This window comes from Sminthopsis crassicaudata, chromosome 2, assembly GCF_048593235.1.
Source record: "Sminthopsis crassicaudata isolate SCR6 chromosome 2, ASM4859323v1, whole genome shotgun sequence".
Lineage (NCBI taxonomy): Eukaryota > Metazoa > Chordata > Mammalia > Dasyuromorphia > Dasyuridae > Sminthopsis > Sminthopsis crassicaudata.
Window position 1 is genome coordinate 508,740,873 of NC_133618.1, and position 16,125 is coordinate 508,756,997.

The window sequence follows — 16,125 nt, forward strand, 5'->3', positions numbered from 1 at the left end:
TGGCCAGGACAGTCATTTCGAATAGTAGTAAGGCCAATGTCAGAAAGTGAATGGAGGAGAAAGGTCTGAAGGGGCAGGTTATGAGGTTTTAAACGCTGAATAGGATTTCCTATTACATCCTCTAATTGGAAGCCCCTGCTGTTTGCTGAATGAGCTGGAGGCGAGGAGTGAGTTCGACCTGTACTTGAGAAAGATCTCGATGACAGCTGGTGGCAGAAGGACCGAAGCCATTGAGAGCCCTTTGGCAGGCAGATCACTCAGAACTGACTGTTGTAGTTCCAGCACGAGCTAATGGGGATGTTCCCTTCTCAAAAGTAGTTCACCACAATGTTTAGCTTGAAGGAGTTGGGCTACTTTGTTGTGGTCCCCCAATTCAGTCAAGAGGCACTTTTTGAGCACCTACTATGTGCCAGGCCCTGTGGTTGGTATTGAGATTATAAATACAAAAATATTAAGAAACTTACATTCTGCTAGCTTAAATAACAGCTGAAGTGGATGAACTTTTCACTAAAAAAATTATTTAATGAACATAGAAATATTTTGATTAATTCCATATTTTTCACACAAATACTTTTAGCATAAAATTTAAAAAATTATATTAATGTATTTAAAAGCCCATAGCAGCACCAGCCCTGAAGTCAGGAGGACCTGAGTTCCAAATTGCCCTCAGACACTTAACACTTCCTGGTGTGACCCTGGGCAAGTCACTTAACCCCAATTGCCTCAGGGGGGAAAAAAGCTCATAGCTCATTTATGAAGTACCTTACAGTTATAAAGCATGCTAACTTCTCTCATCTTACTTTACTGCCTGAGGAGAGGTCTAGGAGTGTAAATATTATCTTATTTGGGGACAGTGAAACAGTTTAAGAGAGGGAAGACAATTTGTCCAAAATTGTACAACTTGTAATAGTTAGGATTGGCACTGGAATACACATCTTTAAGACATGATTTTGAATTCTCAATTTTGGGTAAAGGTAAGCTGTACTGAAGCCTAAACCAGTTGCTTTGAGTTTCCATTTGTAGCATAGTTTATTTTGAGCACATTTTATCACTTGACTTAAGCCAGTTTGTGGCTGGATTTAAGGCCTCATCTGTGAATTAAGATTAGTTGTAGGGACAAAATAAAGCCTGGTTACTTACCACTTGAATCAGCAATTTAGTACTGTTCTAAATAACTTTTCTGAGTTAGTGGGAAGGGAGCAGTGAAAAATGAAGATGAAACAGCAGATATTTTGATACTTGGTCTTCTGGATTAGGTATTAAATATACATGCTTCGAAATTAAACATTCTTTTTTACTTGCCTAAAAGAAATTATACATAGTTTGTTTTTACCTACATTTACAGAGGCCAATGTGGCACAGTAAGGGAATGGAAGGCTAGTTTTGAGTCAAGGTGACTTGGTTTCACCTCTCATACATATATGTATTTCCTCAGCTCTTCAGGCAACTCTGTGATTTTATTAATTACATATTTCTGTCAGTGGGGGAAATTTCCGTACTGGGAGCTTCCCATATAGAAAAAATTACGGTCTAAATCTGAAAAAGGAAATTGAAACGCCTATTTTAAAAATACATATTTTTGAACTTCACAGTATGTGTGGCATTTGGGGAAAACTCCAAAATCCTAGAGTATGAGCCTGGCAAAAAGGACTATATCTATTTTCCAAGGAGTGACCTTGTTAAGTTTGGAATGGCTCATCCTTGGACTGGCCACATAGTGATTCATTAACAATTTTTAAAATTAAATTTATCATCATTTTCTTGATAAAAGAAAGTATTTGTTTTTCTTCCTCTGATTCTTCTCCTGCCTTTTAAACAAACTTTTTAGAGCAAGAAAAAAAATCCTCCCAATAAATATTCACACTCAAGCAAAGCCAATTTCTACTTTGGCCATAACCAAAAATGTATGTCTCATTCTATACCTGAAGACCATCAGCTCTTTGGCAGGATGTGGAGAGCAAGCCTCATCTTTATTCCTTGAGAATTATGGTATTTGATCAGTGTTCTCAAGTCTTTCCAAGTTGTTTTTCTTTATAAAATAGTTGTTGTGTAAATTGTTCTCATTCTGCTCATTTCATTTTGAATTGGTTCACATAGGACTTTTGACTTTTCTTAGAAATTATCCATTTCATCCTCATGGCACAATAATCTATTACATTTATATGCCGTAATTTGTTTAGCCCTTCTCCAGCTGGTGAGAGCTCCCTTAGTTTTCATTTTTTACTTTTACAGAATGAATTGCTATAAAAAAATTTTATAGCCATGAATATTTTTCTTCCTTTGATTTCTTTGGGGGATAGGCCTAGTGGTGCTATCACTGGGTAAAATGTTTCTATATACATTGGGCATATAGTTCCAAATTGCTTTCAAGAATGGTTTGACCAATTCAAAACTCAATGATGCATTAATAAGGTGCAATTTTCAAAGAGTATTTGCTGTCACAGAGCAATTGTGATCTGTGTGGTTAGAGGGAATAAATAAGCATATGATAAAATCAGTCAATTCTCAAGTTTGAAGTGCTGAATTAAGTTCGAGGTAGTCAGGGACCACAATTTTAACAATTTATTGGGTAATAGTATTAAATTGAATTTATTTTTATTTTTTTTGTGAAGTTGCTTTATCTAAAATATAATTTAGTCACATTCATGTCATTAAAAAATTAATTGGACCTTATGTTAAGATTAATTAAAATTAATTTAATTAACATTAAATTAATATTAATAATTAATAAATTTTTCTATTTTATTTTGGGAACAGGCCAAAGTTATATCAGATATGGATTTAGATGCAGAAAGAGAGAAGATCACAAAACAAATCAAGAATCTAGAAAGGATTTTGGATCCTGACATTGCAACAATTGAAGTCGTCGTTTCTGATTCAAATCTCGATTCGAATTCAGAAGCAGGTGAGTTTATATCTCACATTTCTTCTTGTCGTAGATCATTTATTGTTGTTTAGTGCTTTCAGTCATGTCTGACTCTCTGGACCCCCATTTGGGTTTTGTTGTTGGCTTTTTGTTTTGTTTTGTTTTTGGCAAAGATAATGGAGCAGTTCACCATTTCCTTCTCCACCTCATTTTACAGGAGAGGAAACAGGGCAAACAGGGTTAAGTGGCTTTTCCAGGATCACCCAGCTAGTAAGTGTCTGAGGACAGATTTGAACTCAGGAAGAGGAGTCTTCCTGATTCTAGGCTCAGCACTCTGCTCAGTACTCTATCTGCTTTGCCACCTAATTTCTTGTCATAGATTATGGGCTTATAGATTTAGAATTTTAAAGAACCTAAAAAATTATAGCAGGCCTATCATTTTACAATTGAGGAAGCTAAGGCCAAGAAGTTAAATAACTTACTTGCCTGCGGTCATATAGTTAGGTTGAGGAAGATCTATGATTTGAACCCAGGTTTTCTCATTCTAAGGCTTTATATATTACCTCACTAAGATACTCTCCTTCAAGGTGCAAAATTGAGGACTTACTTTGGACTTTTAAGAACGTCTGTCTTTATGATTACAGATTGCTTTTAAACTATGATTGTGGAACCTTAAATTATTTTTTACTTAAAAAACATGCTTTAGCTAAGATGACCTTGATAACAAGACCATGTTTCAAGATAGTAGTTGTTTCTATTTACCACATCCTTTAACCATGGGGAAAAAAAGGAAAGAGAAAGTGCTCTTCTTTTTTCTTAGATTGGGATTTTTAATCATTGGGTTTGTACCCAAAAGACTTTAGAGCTTGAACCCAAGTTCATGGTTAATAAGGTAGTACTATGCCAAACTATCCTCACTGAGCAGGTCCCTTTACCATTAAAGAATAATAGAAAATCATGTGGCTTTTGCATATTAGGTATCCTGTGTAATTGAGTTGCTGCTGTATGTGAACCCTCATACTACCGGTCACAAGAGTGAGCATTAAAAAATTAAAACATAAGAGCTGCTCCCAGGAGTTTATAATTTGATTCACTATATGTGCAACCTAGATGGTAGAAGAAATAAACTTTTGGACTTGGAAGTCAGGAAGGGTTGAGTTCAAATTCTGCTTCAAATGCTTGGATGATTTGTTCACTTAATGTTCCTTGGCCTTCGTTTCCTTTTCCATAAAATTAGGCTAATTATAGCATTTACCTCACATGATAATTGTAAAGATCAAATAAAATAACATGTGCAAATATGCTTTGCAAATCTTAAAGCACTATACAAATATAAACTAGCTTATTCTCACTTATCAGACATATCAAGTCAGTTGTTAAACTTTGTCATTTTTCTTCACAGTATCCCTTGAATACCTCCCTTTTTTTCTATTCCTAAGCTATCCCTTCAGTTCCTACCCTTATCACCTCATGCCTGGACTATTACATTAGTTTGCTGGTTGGTCTTCTTGCTTTGTGTGTTTTCCCCTTTAGTCTATCTCCACAAGATTTTATAAAGCATGGGATATATAATCAGAGTTTCCCTTTTACCTCCAGGATCAACTATAAATTCCCAACATTAAAGCTCTGCACAGCTTGGCTTATTTCTGCTTTTTACACACACACACACACACACACACACACACACACACACACACACCCATCTTGATATGTACTCTGTAATCCTGATATTATTGGCTTTCTAACTGCTCTGTACCCATGACGCTTCACTTTCTGTCTCCATGTCTTTACACTCATATTCCTCTATCCTTAAAATGCATTTCCTCCTTATCTCTGCCTGTTGGAATCCTTGGTTCCTTTAAGACTCAGTTCAGGCACCCACTTCATGAATCCTTTCTTGATTTTTCCTGCCTTCTCCCTGTCTAGTCACCTACTAATAAACTTCCCAAATTATTTTCTATTCATTTTGTATATTTACCCTAAAGAAATGCGCGCTTCTTGAAGATAGGGACTGTTTAACATTTATCTTTGTAGCCTCAGCATTTTGCACAGTTTCTAGAACATTCTAGAACATTCATAGAAGTTCTTGTTTTACTAATTGTTTGTTAATTGATTGATCAAATTTGTATTTTGTTGTTGCATAATTATTTCAGTTGTGTTCAACTTTCCAGTATCCCATTTTGGGATATCTTTGACAAAGATGCTAAAATGGTTTGCCATTTCCTTCTAGCTCATTTTACAGATGAGGAACTGAGGCAGACAGGGTTAAGTGTTTTTTGCCCAGGATCACACAGTAAGTGGCTGAGGCTGGATTTTAGAGACAGGAAGATGAATCTTCCTATTATATAGAGCACTTGCTAGGTACTGGGAATTCATAGAAGAAATGAGACATATCCCTGGCCTTGAAGAATTGACTCTGCCTGTCATGTTCATAGTAAAAAAAAATTCATACATTTAAAAAAAAAATGCATGAGTATCCAAATAGGGCCATATTATTTTGTAGTAAGTCATGTTTTCATCATTCATTCATCTAAACTCTTTATTTGCCTTTCTAACAGACTCCCTGGAAGATGAAAACTGGGATGAACACATTCATGTGGTAACCAACTGTCTTACTCTTCATCAAATGTTGATGACTTCCTCATTAGAGAGGAAAGGGCCAGAGTGTTCTAGGATTGGGTTTTTGACAAGAAGTTTGTTAGAAATCTTTAGGAAGGGAGAATTGATGCTTTTGAGAGATCATGAGAAAGAATGTAATAGGGAAAAGTATCTTCAGATATTAGTAAGTCAGCATCTTTAAAATACTTAATATTTTCCTAGGATGAGCATAGTGTCCCATATCTCACTATAAATAACCATTCATTTCTGAAGTAGACAGTACTTTTGAGCTTCCACATTTTATCTCTTGTATAATATATTGTGAAGCCAGGGTTAATTTACATACATGTTGTAAAGTTTCATTTTAAAATTTGGGCAGTAAGGGAACTAACTCCAAGTTTGTATTTGGCAAACTGTGGCACAAATGGTACTATGTAAGGCTTAGCCAAAAATTTTGGCTATTGTCTGGTTAGAATGATGCAATAACTTCTAAACCATTTAAAATTTGGGGGAAGTAACCTTCTATGATAAGAGTTTTTAAAAATCTATTAGGATTCATATTTTTATTTGAAATCTACTTTCTAATTTTACTACTAGCTGCAGTTCCCTGATTGAAGAAGGTTTTCAGTGAGGAATCAGAGCTAGAACTGTAGCAAAATCTTTTGTGGTGATAGTTACTGGGAAATTTAATAGGAAGAAGCTAGTTGGAGATGTTCAGATAGAAATTAGATAGTCACTTATAAGATAAATTATGGAAGGGATTCATGCTTTGGGTAAGGATTAAATCAGATGACATCTTAAGATCCCTTCCTGTTCTGAGAGTCTATGATTCCCTTAAGAGTGAGCGGAAAAATCCAGCATTTTTGATTTCCTTCCCAGGCTAATTGTACACTATTTCATAGTCCGATTCTTTTTGTACAAAAAATAACTGTTTGGACATGTATACATATATTGTATTTAATTTATACTTTAACATATGTAACATGTATTGGTCAACCTGCCATCTGGGGGAGGGAGGTCGAAGGAAGGAGGGGGGAAAATTGGAACAAAAGGCTTGGCAATTGTCAATGCTGTAAAATTACCCGTGCATATATCTTTTTTTTTTTTTTTTTACAAGGAGTTATCATCAATTTATTTCCAAGTAGAAGGCAGCTTTTTTTTTTTTTTTTTTAAATTCATTTTTCCAAATTATCCCCTCCCTCCCTCCACTCCCTCCCCCCGATGGCAGGTAATCCCATACATTTTACATGTGTTACAATATAACCTAGATACAATATATGTGTGTAAATACCACTTTCTTGTTGCACATTAATTATTAGCTTCCGAAGGTATAAGTAACCTGGGTAGATAGACAGTAGTGCTAACAATTTACATTCGCTTCCCAGTGTTCCTTCTCTGGGTATAGTTATTTCTGTCCATCATTGATCAACTGGAAGTGAGTTGGATCTTCTTTATGTTGAAGATTTCCACTTCCATCAGAATACATCCTCATACAGTATTGTTGTTGAAGTGTATAGTGATCTTCTGGTTCTGCTCATTTCACTCAGCAACAGTTGATTTAAGTGTCTCCAAGCCTCTCTGTATTCCTCCTGCTGGTCATTTCTTACAGAGCAATAATATTCCATAACCTTCATATACCACAATTTACCCAACCATTCTCCAATTGATGGACATCCATTCAACTTCCAGTTTTTAGCTACAACAAAAAGAGCTGCCACAAACATTTTGGCACATACAGGTCCCTTTCCACTCTTTAGTATTTCTTTGGGATATAATCCCAATAACAGCAATGCTGGGTCAAAGGGTATGCACAATTTGACAACTTTTTGGGCACAGTTCCAAATTGCTCTCCAGAATGACCCATGCATATATCTTGTAAATAAAAAGCTATAATTAAAAAAAAAAAGAGAGAGAGAGAGAGAGAGATAGCTCTTTGGGAACAGCTCGTTTTGACTCTTTGGGAAGACAAAGTAAGAGAGATATCATTGGATATTAGTGATGTGTAATAATAAAACATATTAATGCTAAAAAAAAAAGTGAGCGAAAAATATTCAGTACTGATCTACAAAACAGTTATAGAAAGCAATCATAAGAGGAGAGGTAGGATATTCATTTGATCTAGGAAGAGCAGTTTATGAGAAGTTGGGACTAGAGAGTTTGGGGGGGGAAATGTTTTTCATTTTCCTGCACATGATTTTCTGCTTTTAATTAGGAGGAAGGAAGTTGGGGAGAAAGCGATGAAGATGACGACTCGAAGGACCAAGTCCTTTCCAAAGATCCAGAGACCTGTTTACAGTTGAACATGGTGTATCAAGAAGTTCTTCAGGAGAAAATAGCAGAAATTGACTTGCTGCTAGCTCAGAATAAAGAGCAACAGGTATGACTGATGATCCCCAAAGCAGCAAGCAATGCAAAATAGGTTAAACATGTGTAATTCTTCTAAACACACTTCCATATTCATCACTATGCAGCCAATTTAAGTTTTAAGCCAATTGCAGCCTTCTTTAGCCTTTTCCATACTTAACCAGTGCAATTGTGTTTCATGATACCAGTCATGTGGCTTAAAAAGATCTCTGTGCATGCCAGTGATGCCCCACACTATCCAATCCCAATATGTTCCTCAAGCCTCAAGGCTACTTCATTAGTTGCAGTTAGTTGCCTTTTGGGTTTTTAAGCCACACATCCAAAAAAAAGAACTAACTAGCTTTCTGCCCAAACTTATAACTCTTTTCTACCTCTCTCTTTCTCTCAAAGGCACTACTATTCTTCCATTTTCTCCAGTTCATAATTTTTTTTTTTTTTTTTTTTTTTTTTGGGATTCTTCCTTTCCCTTCCTCATATCCAATTAGCGGTCAATTCTTGCTATTTCTGTTTCCATGACATGTTTCAATTCTTATACCTTCTCTGTACCCATACAGCTACCACCTTAGTTTAGACTCTTATTTATTCTTTCATAGGTTATTTTAACTACCTGCTAATTGATCATCTTGCTTCAAGTCTCTCCCTATTTCAGTTCATCTTCCTCACATTTGTCAAAATAATTTTCTGACTATTTCATTCCCTTGCTCAATAAACTCCAGTGACTTTCTATTTCCTCTGCGATCAACTTCTAAAATTAAAAATAAAATCAACTCCTAAAAATTAAACCTTTCACAACTAGACCCTACATTCATTATATCATCATATCCATTCAACAATCCAGCCAAAATAGCCTCCTCTCTGCCCTTCACACTGTTCCATTTCCTGTCTTCCTTCTTGGAATGTGATTCCCTCATTACCAATATCATGTTGAATTCTTTCTCTTCAAAGCTTAGTTCAAGGATCACTTTCTAAGACTTTTTTGATGTCCTCAACTGCTTGTATTGCTCTCCCAAATCACTTTGCAGCAATAGCTACTTTGTATTTGTAATGTCTCCTTATATTTATTTTCTACATACTTAATTATATAATTGTTATCTCCCCTGTTAGAATGTAAGCTTCTTAAGAGTAGAGATTGTTTGTTTCATTGTATTTGCATCCTCAGTATGTGGCATATAGTATGTACTAAATGAATACTTGTTGATAAATTGAATTTTTTTCAAATTCCAAGACCAATTTTGCTTAGTTCTAATGATTTTATAATAACAATTTTGAGCGCTCAACTTCCATCTATGTCTGTGCCACAGGAAGAAGTTATGTGGGATCTGGCTGGTTCCAAAACCCCAAAGACCAAAGATGGAAAAAGTCTCCCTTCAAATGTATTTGTGGGTCATTTTATGAAACCATACTTCAAAGATAAAGTCACAGGAATTGTGAGTACTTGTGTCATTTGTGTGGCTGTGAAAAGAATGTGGCTTTTCTAAATTCTTTATTTTAGTAGTACTATTGCCTGTGGATGTCCTTTAATTCATTTCTGTTAATGAATTTGTTGAAATTCAATGTAATTCTTCATCTCAAAATTTCATCTTAAAAATGTTACACAGGGGGCAGCTAGGTGGCGCAGTGGATAGAGCACCAGCTTTGAATTCAGGAGGACCCGAGTTCAAATGTGGTCTCAGACACTTAACACTTCCTAGCTGTGTGACCCTGGGCAAGTCACTTAACCCCAGCCTCAAAAAGAAAAAAAATGTTACACATGTATGTTTAAAATGATCTTAAAGTCTTCTTAATATGAATACAATTGTAGAATCTGCTATTTATGAATGACTTGCTTGGAGTTTTACCTAGAAAATCCAATCAAAGTAGTGAGTGGATTGTCATCAGTTACTAACTAGGAGGCCGTATTTTCCTAAAAGACAGTCATAATTTAATTGGATTATGTGGGCATGGTTTAGCTAATCCAATCCAAAAGCTCTGTATTACTTCAGTGGGGCTAAATAATGTTGGCATCCTTACTGGGATAGGAAAGTTAAACATAAATGTTTGCTTTTGAGAAAAGTAAACACATTGTTTCAAATGAAGGGGAACTGACCACTAGCTTGGGACCCTAAGACATGCCTATGTTGACTCCTTAGGTTAGTCCTGATCTACACTATCTTTTCCAACAGGGACCTCCAGCCAATGAAGATACACGGGAAAAGGCAACACAGGGCATCAAGTCTTTTGAAGAACTTATTGTGACCAAATGTAAGAGTTTGGGGTCACTTGGGGACTGAACGAGGCTTTTCTTTCTCCAGTAGAGCAATGCAAAGTTTTCTTCCTTGATGTTTTCCTTTGGAGCTTTGGCTCAAGCTGATTGATGATGTGACCACAGGAAACCACTGCAGTTGTAGGCATAATTTTATTTGTAGCTATGTAGGTACTCTCATTTCAGTTATATTTTTGTTGTTCTCTTCAATTGTTTCCAACTCTTTGGACCCCCATTTTGGCTTTTCTTGGCAAAGATAACTGGAGTAATTTGCCATTTCTTTCTCCAGCTCATTTTATAGATGAGGAAACTGAAGCAAACAGGGTTAAATTACTTGCCTAGAGTCACACAGCTAGTGAGTGTCTAATCCCAAATTTGAACTCACGTCTTTCAACTTCAGTCTCAGCACTCTGTTTACTATACCACCTAACTACCCCGGTCACATTTTTTACTAGCCTCTAAATTGTCTTCATAATTACCAGAGTTCTTGTGATAATGATTTATGGCAGGATCTAGGGAGAAATAAAGTAGTGTGGTGCTAGTATTATTCCTTCTTTCTTTTTTATTTTCAGTTATTCTCTTTCTGCATTGGGGAGGAAGATTCATGCTTCAAAAAAGCATGATTTTATTGAGCCTTTGGCCTAATGGTGTAAATGATAAAGGATGGAATTTGCTCCCCCTCACCTATTCCTTATCAGCTCACTTTTTTCAAGATCATTGCTCAAACACATAATGCTATTTTTTTCTCTCCCCAGGGAAATCTTGGGAAAAGACTTTGCTTAGGAAGTCGGTAATGAGTGACCATCTGCAACGTTTACTTCAACCCAAGTTATTAAAGTAAGGTCTTTAACTTCCAGCCAATTATGGATTACCCAGTCTCAATTTACGTCCTATGTTCCCTTTGCTGGTCTCTAAAGTTTAAACACAAAGGAATTTGCAATTTATCTGTTTTGGATATTAATTCATGCTTCTTATCCCACAGTGGCTTTGAATGACTTGATATAATTAATCTTTTGAGGAAATGCTTATGATCATTTGTAACTATGAAACATTAGTTAAGTTGTAAGATAAGTGTAGGGCTTGGGATAAGAGAGATTCATATTCTATAAAAGCCATGTTTTTAACGGAGGATATCTAGATTGCTGCTTTGGTCCTCTGCACACAAGGTTAGCCAGCTCTTAAAGATTGTAAGTTCTATAACATTTTGAAGAATTGTTAGAAGAATTGGTTTATACTCCATGCAACCCTTTGTTTGAAGTTAGGTCAAAAAAATTAAATGGTAAATGGATGTGTCTATTTTGGAAGGTGAAATACATACTGCATGACTGACATCCTACCTTCAAGTAGGAATACGCCTAAAGTCAAATTTATATCTCTTATCAATTAGTGCTTGTTGGGAATGGAGAAGACTTGGTTTTACCATCTCTTATTTGTTTTGAATTTCAAATTATAATTTACTTCAAGCAGCTGCAGATTTTTAAAAGGTAGCTTTCTCTCCACTCTGCCTTGGAAGGCAGAGTTTTACTCTTTGGGACATAGAGGCTAGTTAATGTAGGGGGAAACCTTTCCTGCTTCAGGTATTATGTGAGACCAGATTGATGTTTCTCAAACTTTTTAGTTTAGAACCCATTATTACCTTTTTAAAAATATTAAAGACCTTAAAGATATTTTATTTGTGTGTTTTATTTATCATAGTTACCATATTTTACATTAAAACTTAATAAATTTTAAAAATATTTGATTCATCTAAAAATAACAGTACATGTTAACATGAATAACACTTTTTATATAAAAATTATTTTCAAAAATTTAATGAAAAGAATAATATTGTATTTTTTTATTTTTTTTGTGTGTGTATTTTTGCAAATCTTTCTAATGTCTGACTTAACAGAAGACAGATTGAGCATATTTACTTTTGCATTCAGTCTCTTACAATATATTATTTTGATTTAACTATATGAAGAATATCCGTCCTTGCATTAGAAAAAGGAGTTTTTTAGTCAGCAAATCATGTTTTAGTATTACTATGAAAATAGTTTTGACATCATAGGCCTCCTGAAAATGTCTTGGAAAACCATTTTTTGGGAACTGTTACACTTGATGATCTGTGAGAACCTTTCCAACTTGGAGATCACATGAATCCACAAAGCTCCATATGGTGGCATAAGGAAGTAATCTCTGCTACAGGTTAACAACATAAGTTACAACATAACTTGCCAGGTCTTTCATTTTAAACCTATTTCACCATACTGTGTTAATCTTCAACAGGCTCGAATACTTAAATCAAAAACTTGACAAAATTAATAACTCAATGGAGAAGCAGATCTTGGAGAAGCAAATAAAGAACACTGAGAAAGAAATTGAGGACATCAAGTGAGATAATTCTTTGCTGTGACTTAATTTCTTTGCCCCTAAATAGTAGTAGATATGCCAGAATTAATAATGTTGCCATTGTCCTTTGCTCTAGTCAGCTACCAGAAGAGTCTTTGTTGGGGGATAGACTGGATGAGCGAGATTGGGAGAAGATCTCTAATATTAATGTGAGTAGATATAATGTAATCATTCTAAGCCACCCTAGGATCAAAAGATTGTGTCATGGAAAATTAGGGAAATTTGTCAGTATTGCTGTTAGTGGATTCAGACTGTAAAAGTGTGCTTTTATTTGCATATGTTGTAATCCTGACCTGATAGAACTGCTAGAACATTAGCGTTTTTGTTTTTTTTCCTCTAGCTTTATAAAGTACTTTTTGGGACAGTTTAATAAGGTATTGAATAATAGATTATTTTAGGTAGAATTATAATTTTTATATTAACTCAAACAATATTGATATTCTTCCAGTTGTTTAGATCTAAACTTTGTTTGTATGAAAAGTGTTTTGTAATTGTGTTCATGTAGTTCCTGCCTTTGTCTTAGCATATAGACACCCAAATGGGTTTTATCTTTTTATCTCTTGCTGCTGGGTTTTGTTTGTAACTTGTAGAAATGCCAATGATTTATGTGTTTATGGGTTTATTTTATATAATGCAACTTTGCTAAAGTTGTTAATTATTTCTAGTAGTTTTTTAGTTGATTCTCTAAAGGTACCATCATATCATCTGCAAAAAGTTTTGTTTCCTCATTATCGTTATAATTCCTTTTAGAACATGAGCTTTTAAATTTTGTTTTTAGTAATGGAGATGACCTTCCCTTTTTAATCTCCTTTTTTAAAAAATTATTTTCATGTCATTAATTATTTCCTGATTACTATAAAGAAATTATAACAATTTAAAAAGAAAATGTGGAACTCAAAATGAGTAAAATGAGTAAGTGAGGCAGACAGGGTTAAATGACTTGCCCAGGATCACACAGCTGGTGTCTGACAGAATTTGAACTCAGGAAAATGAGTCTTATTATGGATGGGGAAATATATATATATATATATATATATATATATATGTAGATTTTTTTCCCTTTTTTGAACCAATTCAGATGTGTGTGTTCAAGTGTTTCCTGCCTCCTTCTCTCCTGTTTTTCCTTACACTATAAAAGCGCTTCTTTCATGCCTCCCAATTCTTCCTCTCCCTTCTCCCTTAAGGGCATCTCTTTTTCTCATTTAACAATTTTTTAAAATATCCCAACATAATTGATTGACCTTCCATGCCCTCTTTCTATATAGAATTATTCTAATTGCCCTAATAATGATAAAGTTCTTAAAAGATATAGGTATTGTCTTTCCATATAGAGTGGTAAACATTTTAACTTTATTGAGTACATTATGATTTACTTTCATAATTATCTTTTTATGCTACTCTTGAGTCTTGTGTTTGAAGGTCACATTTTCTGTTTAGCCCTTGCTTTTTGCTTAGTCTCTTTCTTATCCCACAACATACATTTATTAAATGGCTATATAGAACCACATTTTCTGTCTGTGTAGGAATGCAACATGAATTTTTCTCTGTGCTGAACTAAACACCTCACATAGTGATTAATTCCGTTATAGAGATTTACCTTTATTAATACCAGGCAGAAAACTAGGATTGCAATCCTCTGAAAGGTGAAAACCATGTCTATATTAACTTCCTTTTTATTATTCCAAGTATCATGCACACAAGTGCTAATGGCAAAGAGGTTAATTTGACCATGTTATACAGAGTTTTTTTGTTTTATTGCAGTTTGAAGGCAGCCGAAGTGCTGATGAAATTAGGAAATTCTGGCAGAACTGTGAACATCCAAGCATCAATAAACAAGCATGGGTTGAAGAGGAGACCAAGCGTCTGAAAGAGATTGCTGCAAAGTATAATTACTTGGAGTGGCAGAAGATTGCGACAGAACTGGGGGTGAGGCCCTTGATGTTCTGGTCCTAGCAGACCAGGCAGCTATTTGTTATTTCTCTGGAGAATTCAGAAGGCTGGTTATTAGGGGGAAGGAAGATTTTTTGTTTTTGTTTTTTTTTTTTTTACCATATTGCTGATTTGCCTGTTTTCCAGGTTGCTAGAACAAGAACAATATATTTGGATGGGAAAATTTCCTCAAAGCTGGCCTGGTCATAAGAGGCAGTGCATATAGGGACTTAAACCATTGCTGTCTTTTCTTGCTTCAAGATATTGGAAAATTTTTGCTCATTATTTCTTTTTATTAAAGCCAGAGGGTTTATTTTTTAACTAAATTTTTTTTTCGATTAGTAAAAATAAATTTTTCTCCTTTCTAATAACAGAATATTCAAAGTCACACAAAACAAATTCCCACATTTGCCATGTTCAGTTAGTAAGTGAACTTTTAAGTGCCTACTGTGTGCCCGGCACTGTACTAAGTGCTGGGGATGCTGATATCAAAGGCCAAAAAAAAAAACAAAAAGTATATCCACTATAAATATATTAAATTTTTAAAATATGTTTCATTCTGCACCCTAAATCATCACCTCTCTGTTGAGAAGTACATAGCATAGTTCATCATCAGTTCTCTAGAATCATGCTCATTGAATGTTCTTTTGGATACCATAATTTATTTAGCTGTTTTCCAGTTGATGGGGCACCATCTTAATTTTTAGTTCTTTGTTACTACAAAAGAGCTAGTTATAAATATTTTTGTGGATCTGGGCCCTTTTCTTCTTTCTCTGAATTCTGTGGGATTTATAGTCATATCAAAGGTGAAAGGACATTCACAATTTATATACCACTTGGGCATAATTCCAAATTGTTAAAGCCAGCATTGTACTTTGAATGTGAGAAATGTCTTTAGTGTGCTACCCAGTCTTCAGTGTTAGATCCTGTCCATGCAAGCACGAGACCATATCTGTCTGGACAGAATTTTTTGTCTTTGACTTCTATAATGCTAACTGAAACTAGCTACCCTGCCTTAGTTCATTCTTCTGTTATCAAGAAGGAAGAACATTCATCCATCAAGCTCAGAAGATCATCAGCAATGGCCTAAAATTATACCAGAAGATTTAGATTAAACGTTAGGAAGATATTCATGCTAAGAACTATTCAGAACACTCAGTCCAACATCAGGGAAGGTTATAATAATTTCCTTACCTAAAAATTTTTGGTTCTCAGGGAATCACTTATTACAGGGTTAGAGCCATGTGCTATTCAGAGAGTCACAGGGGAAAAAAAATTATTTTGCAAGTTATTCTCTTATCTAGAAGTTTTCAATTTGGTCATTACAGCTGTAACCTTTAGGCAAGATGAAGCTTAATATTTGTTACTTGGAGAAGACTATTTTAAAAATCAAGATGAATGACTCCTGGTTTTATAAATCTTTAAATTGAAGCAATAAGGAAAAGTATCTTTTGTGTCTAACCTGAAATAGCCCATATTGCTTGATCAATTAAAGACTTCGCTATGAGTCATTTCCCCTTTGTAAACTTCCCTTTCCCCTTCCCAGTTCTTTAAATCCCTATTTTCATGAGAAAAGATAGATTGAAAAAATGTTTCTCAGAAGAAATTTAACAGTTCATATTTTTACCATTAAAAGACAGCCCGCATATGTAGTTTGGGTTAAAGTCAGCTGATAATTATGAACTGGAAGGTTTAAACTTAGTGAGTTGGAATAATCTTTTTCTCTAATAGTTAA

The 16,125-nt window shown here is 34.8% G+C and overlaps 1 protein-coding gene across 2 annotated transcripts in view; it reads left to right on the forward strand.

The window, feature by feature from the left end:
• The window catches only part of SNAPC4 (small nuclear RNA activating complex polypeptide 4), a 45,168-nt gene that overhangs the window by 1,330 nt on the left and 27,713 nt on the right, over positions 1-16,125 (forward strand). For both annotated transcript variants that reach the window (XM_074294089.1, XM_074294088.1), the window contains exons 2-10: positions 2,758-2,905; positions 5,425-5,465; positions 7,677-7,841; positions 9,130-9,255; positions 9,991-10,069; positions 10,826-10,907; positions 12,339-12,443; positions 12,538-12,610; positions 14,223-14,387. In XM_074294089.1, coding sequence (XP_074150190.1) covers positions 2,776-2,905; positions 5,425-5,465; positions 7,677-7,841; positions 9,130-9,255; positions 9,991-10,069; positions 10,826-10,907; positions 12,339-12,443; positions 12,538-12,610; positions 14,223-14,387 — 966 coding nt within the window. In that variant the 5' untranslated portion in view covers positions 2,758-2,775. The remainder of the gene's footprint in view (positions 1-2,757; positions 2,906-5,424; positions 5,466-7,676; positions 7,842-9,129; positions 9,256-9,990; positions 10,070-10,825; positions 10,908-12,338; positions 12,444-12,537; positions 12,611-14,222; positions 14,388-16,125) is intronic.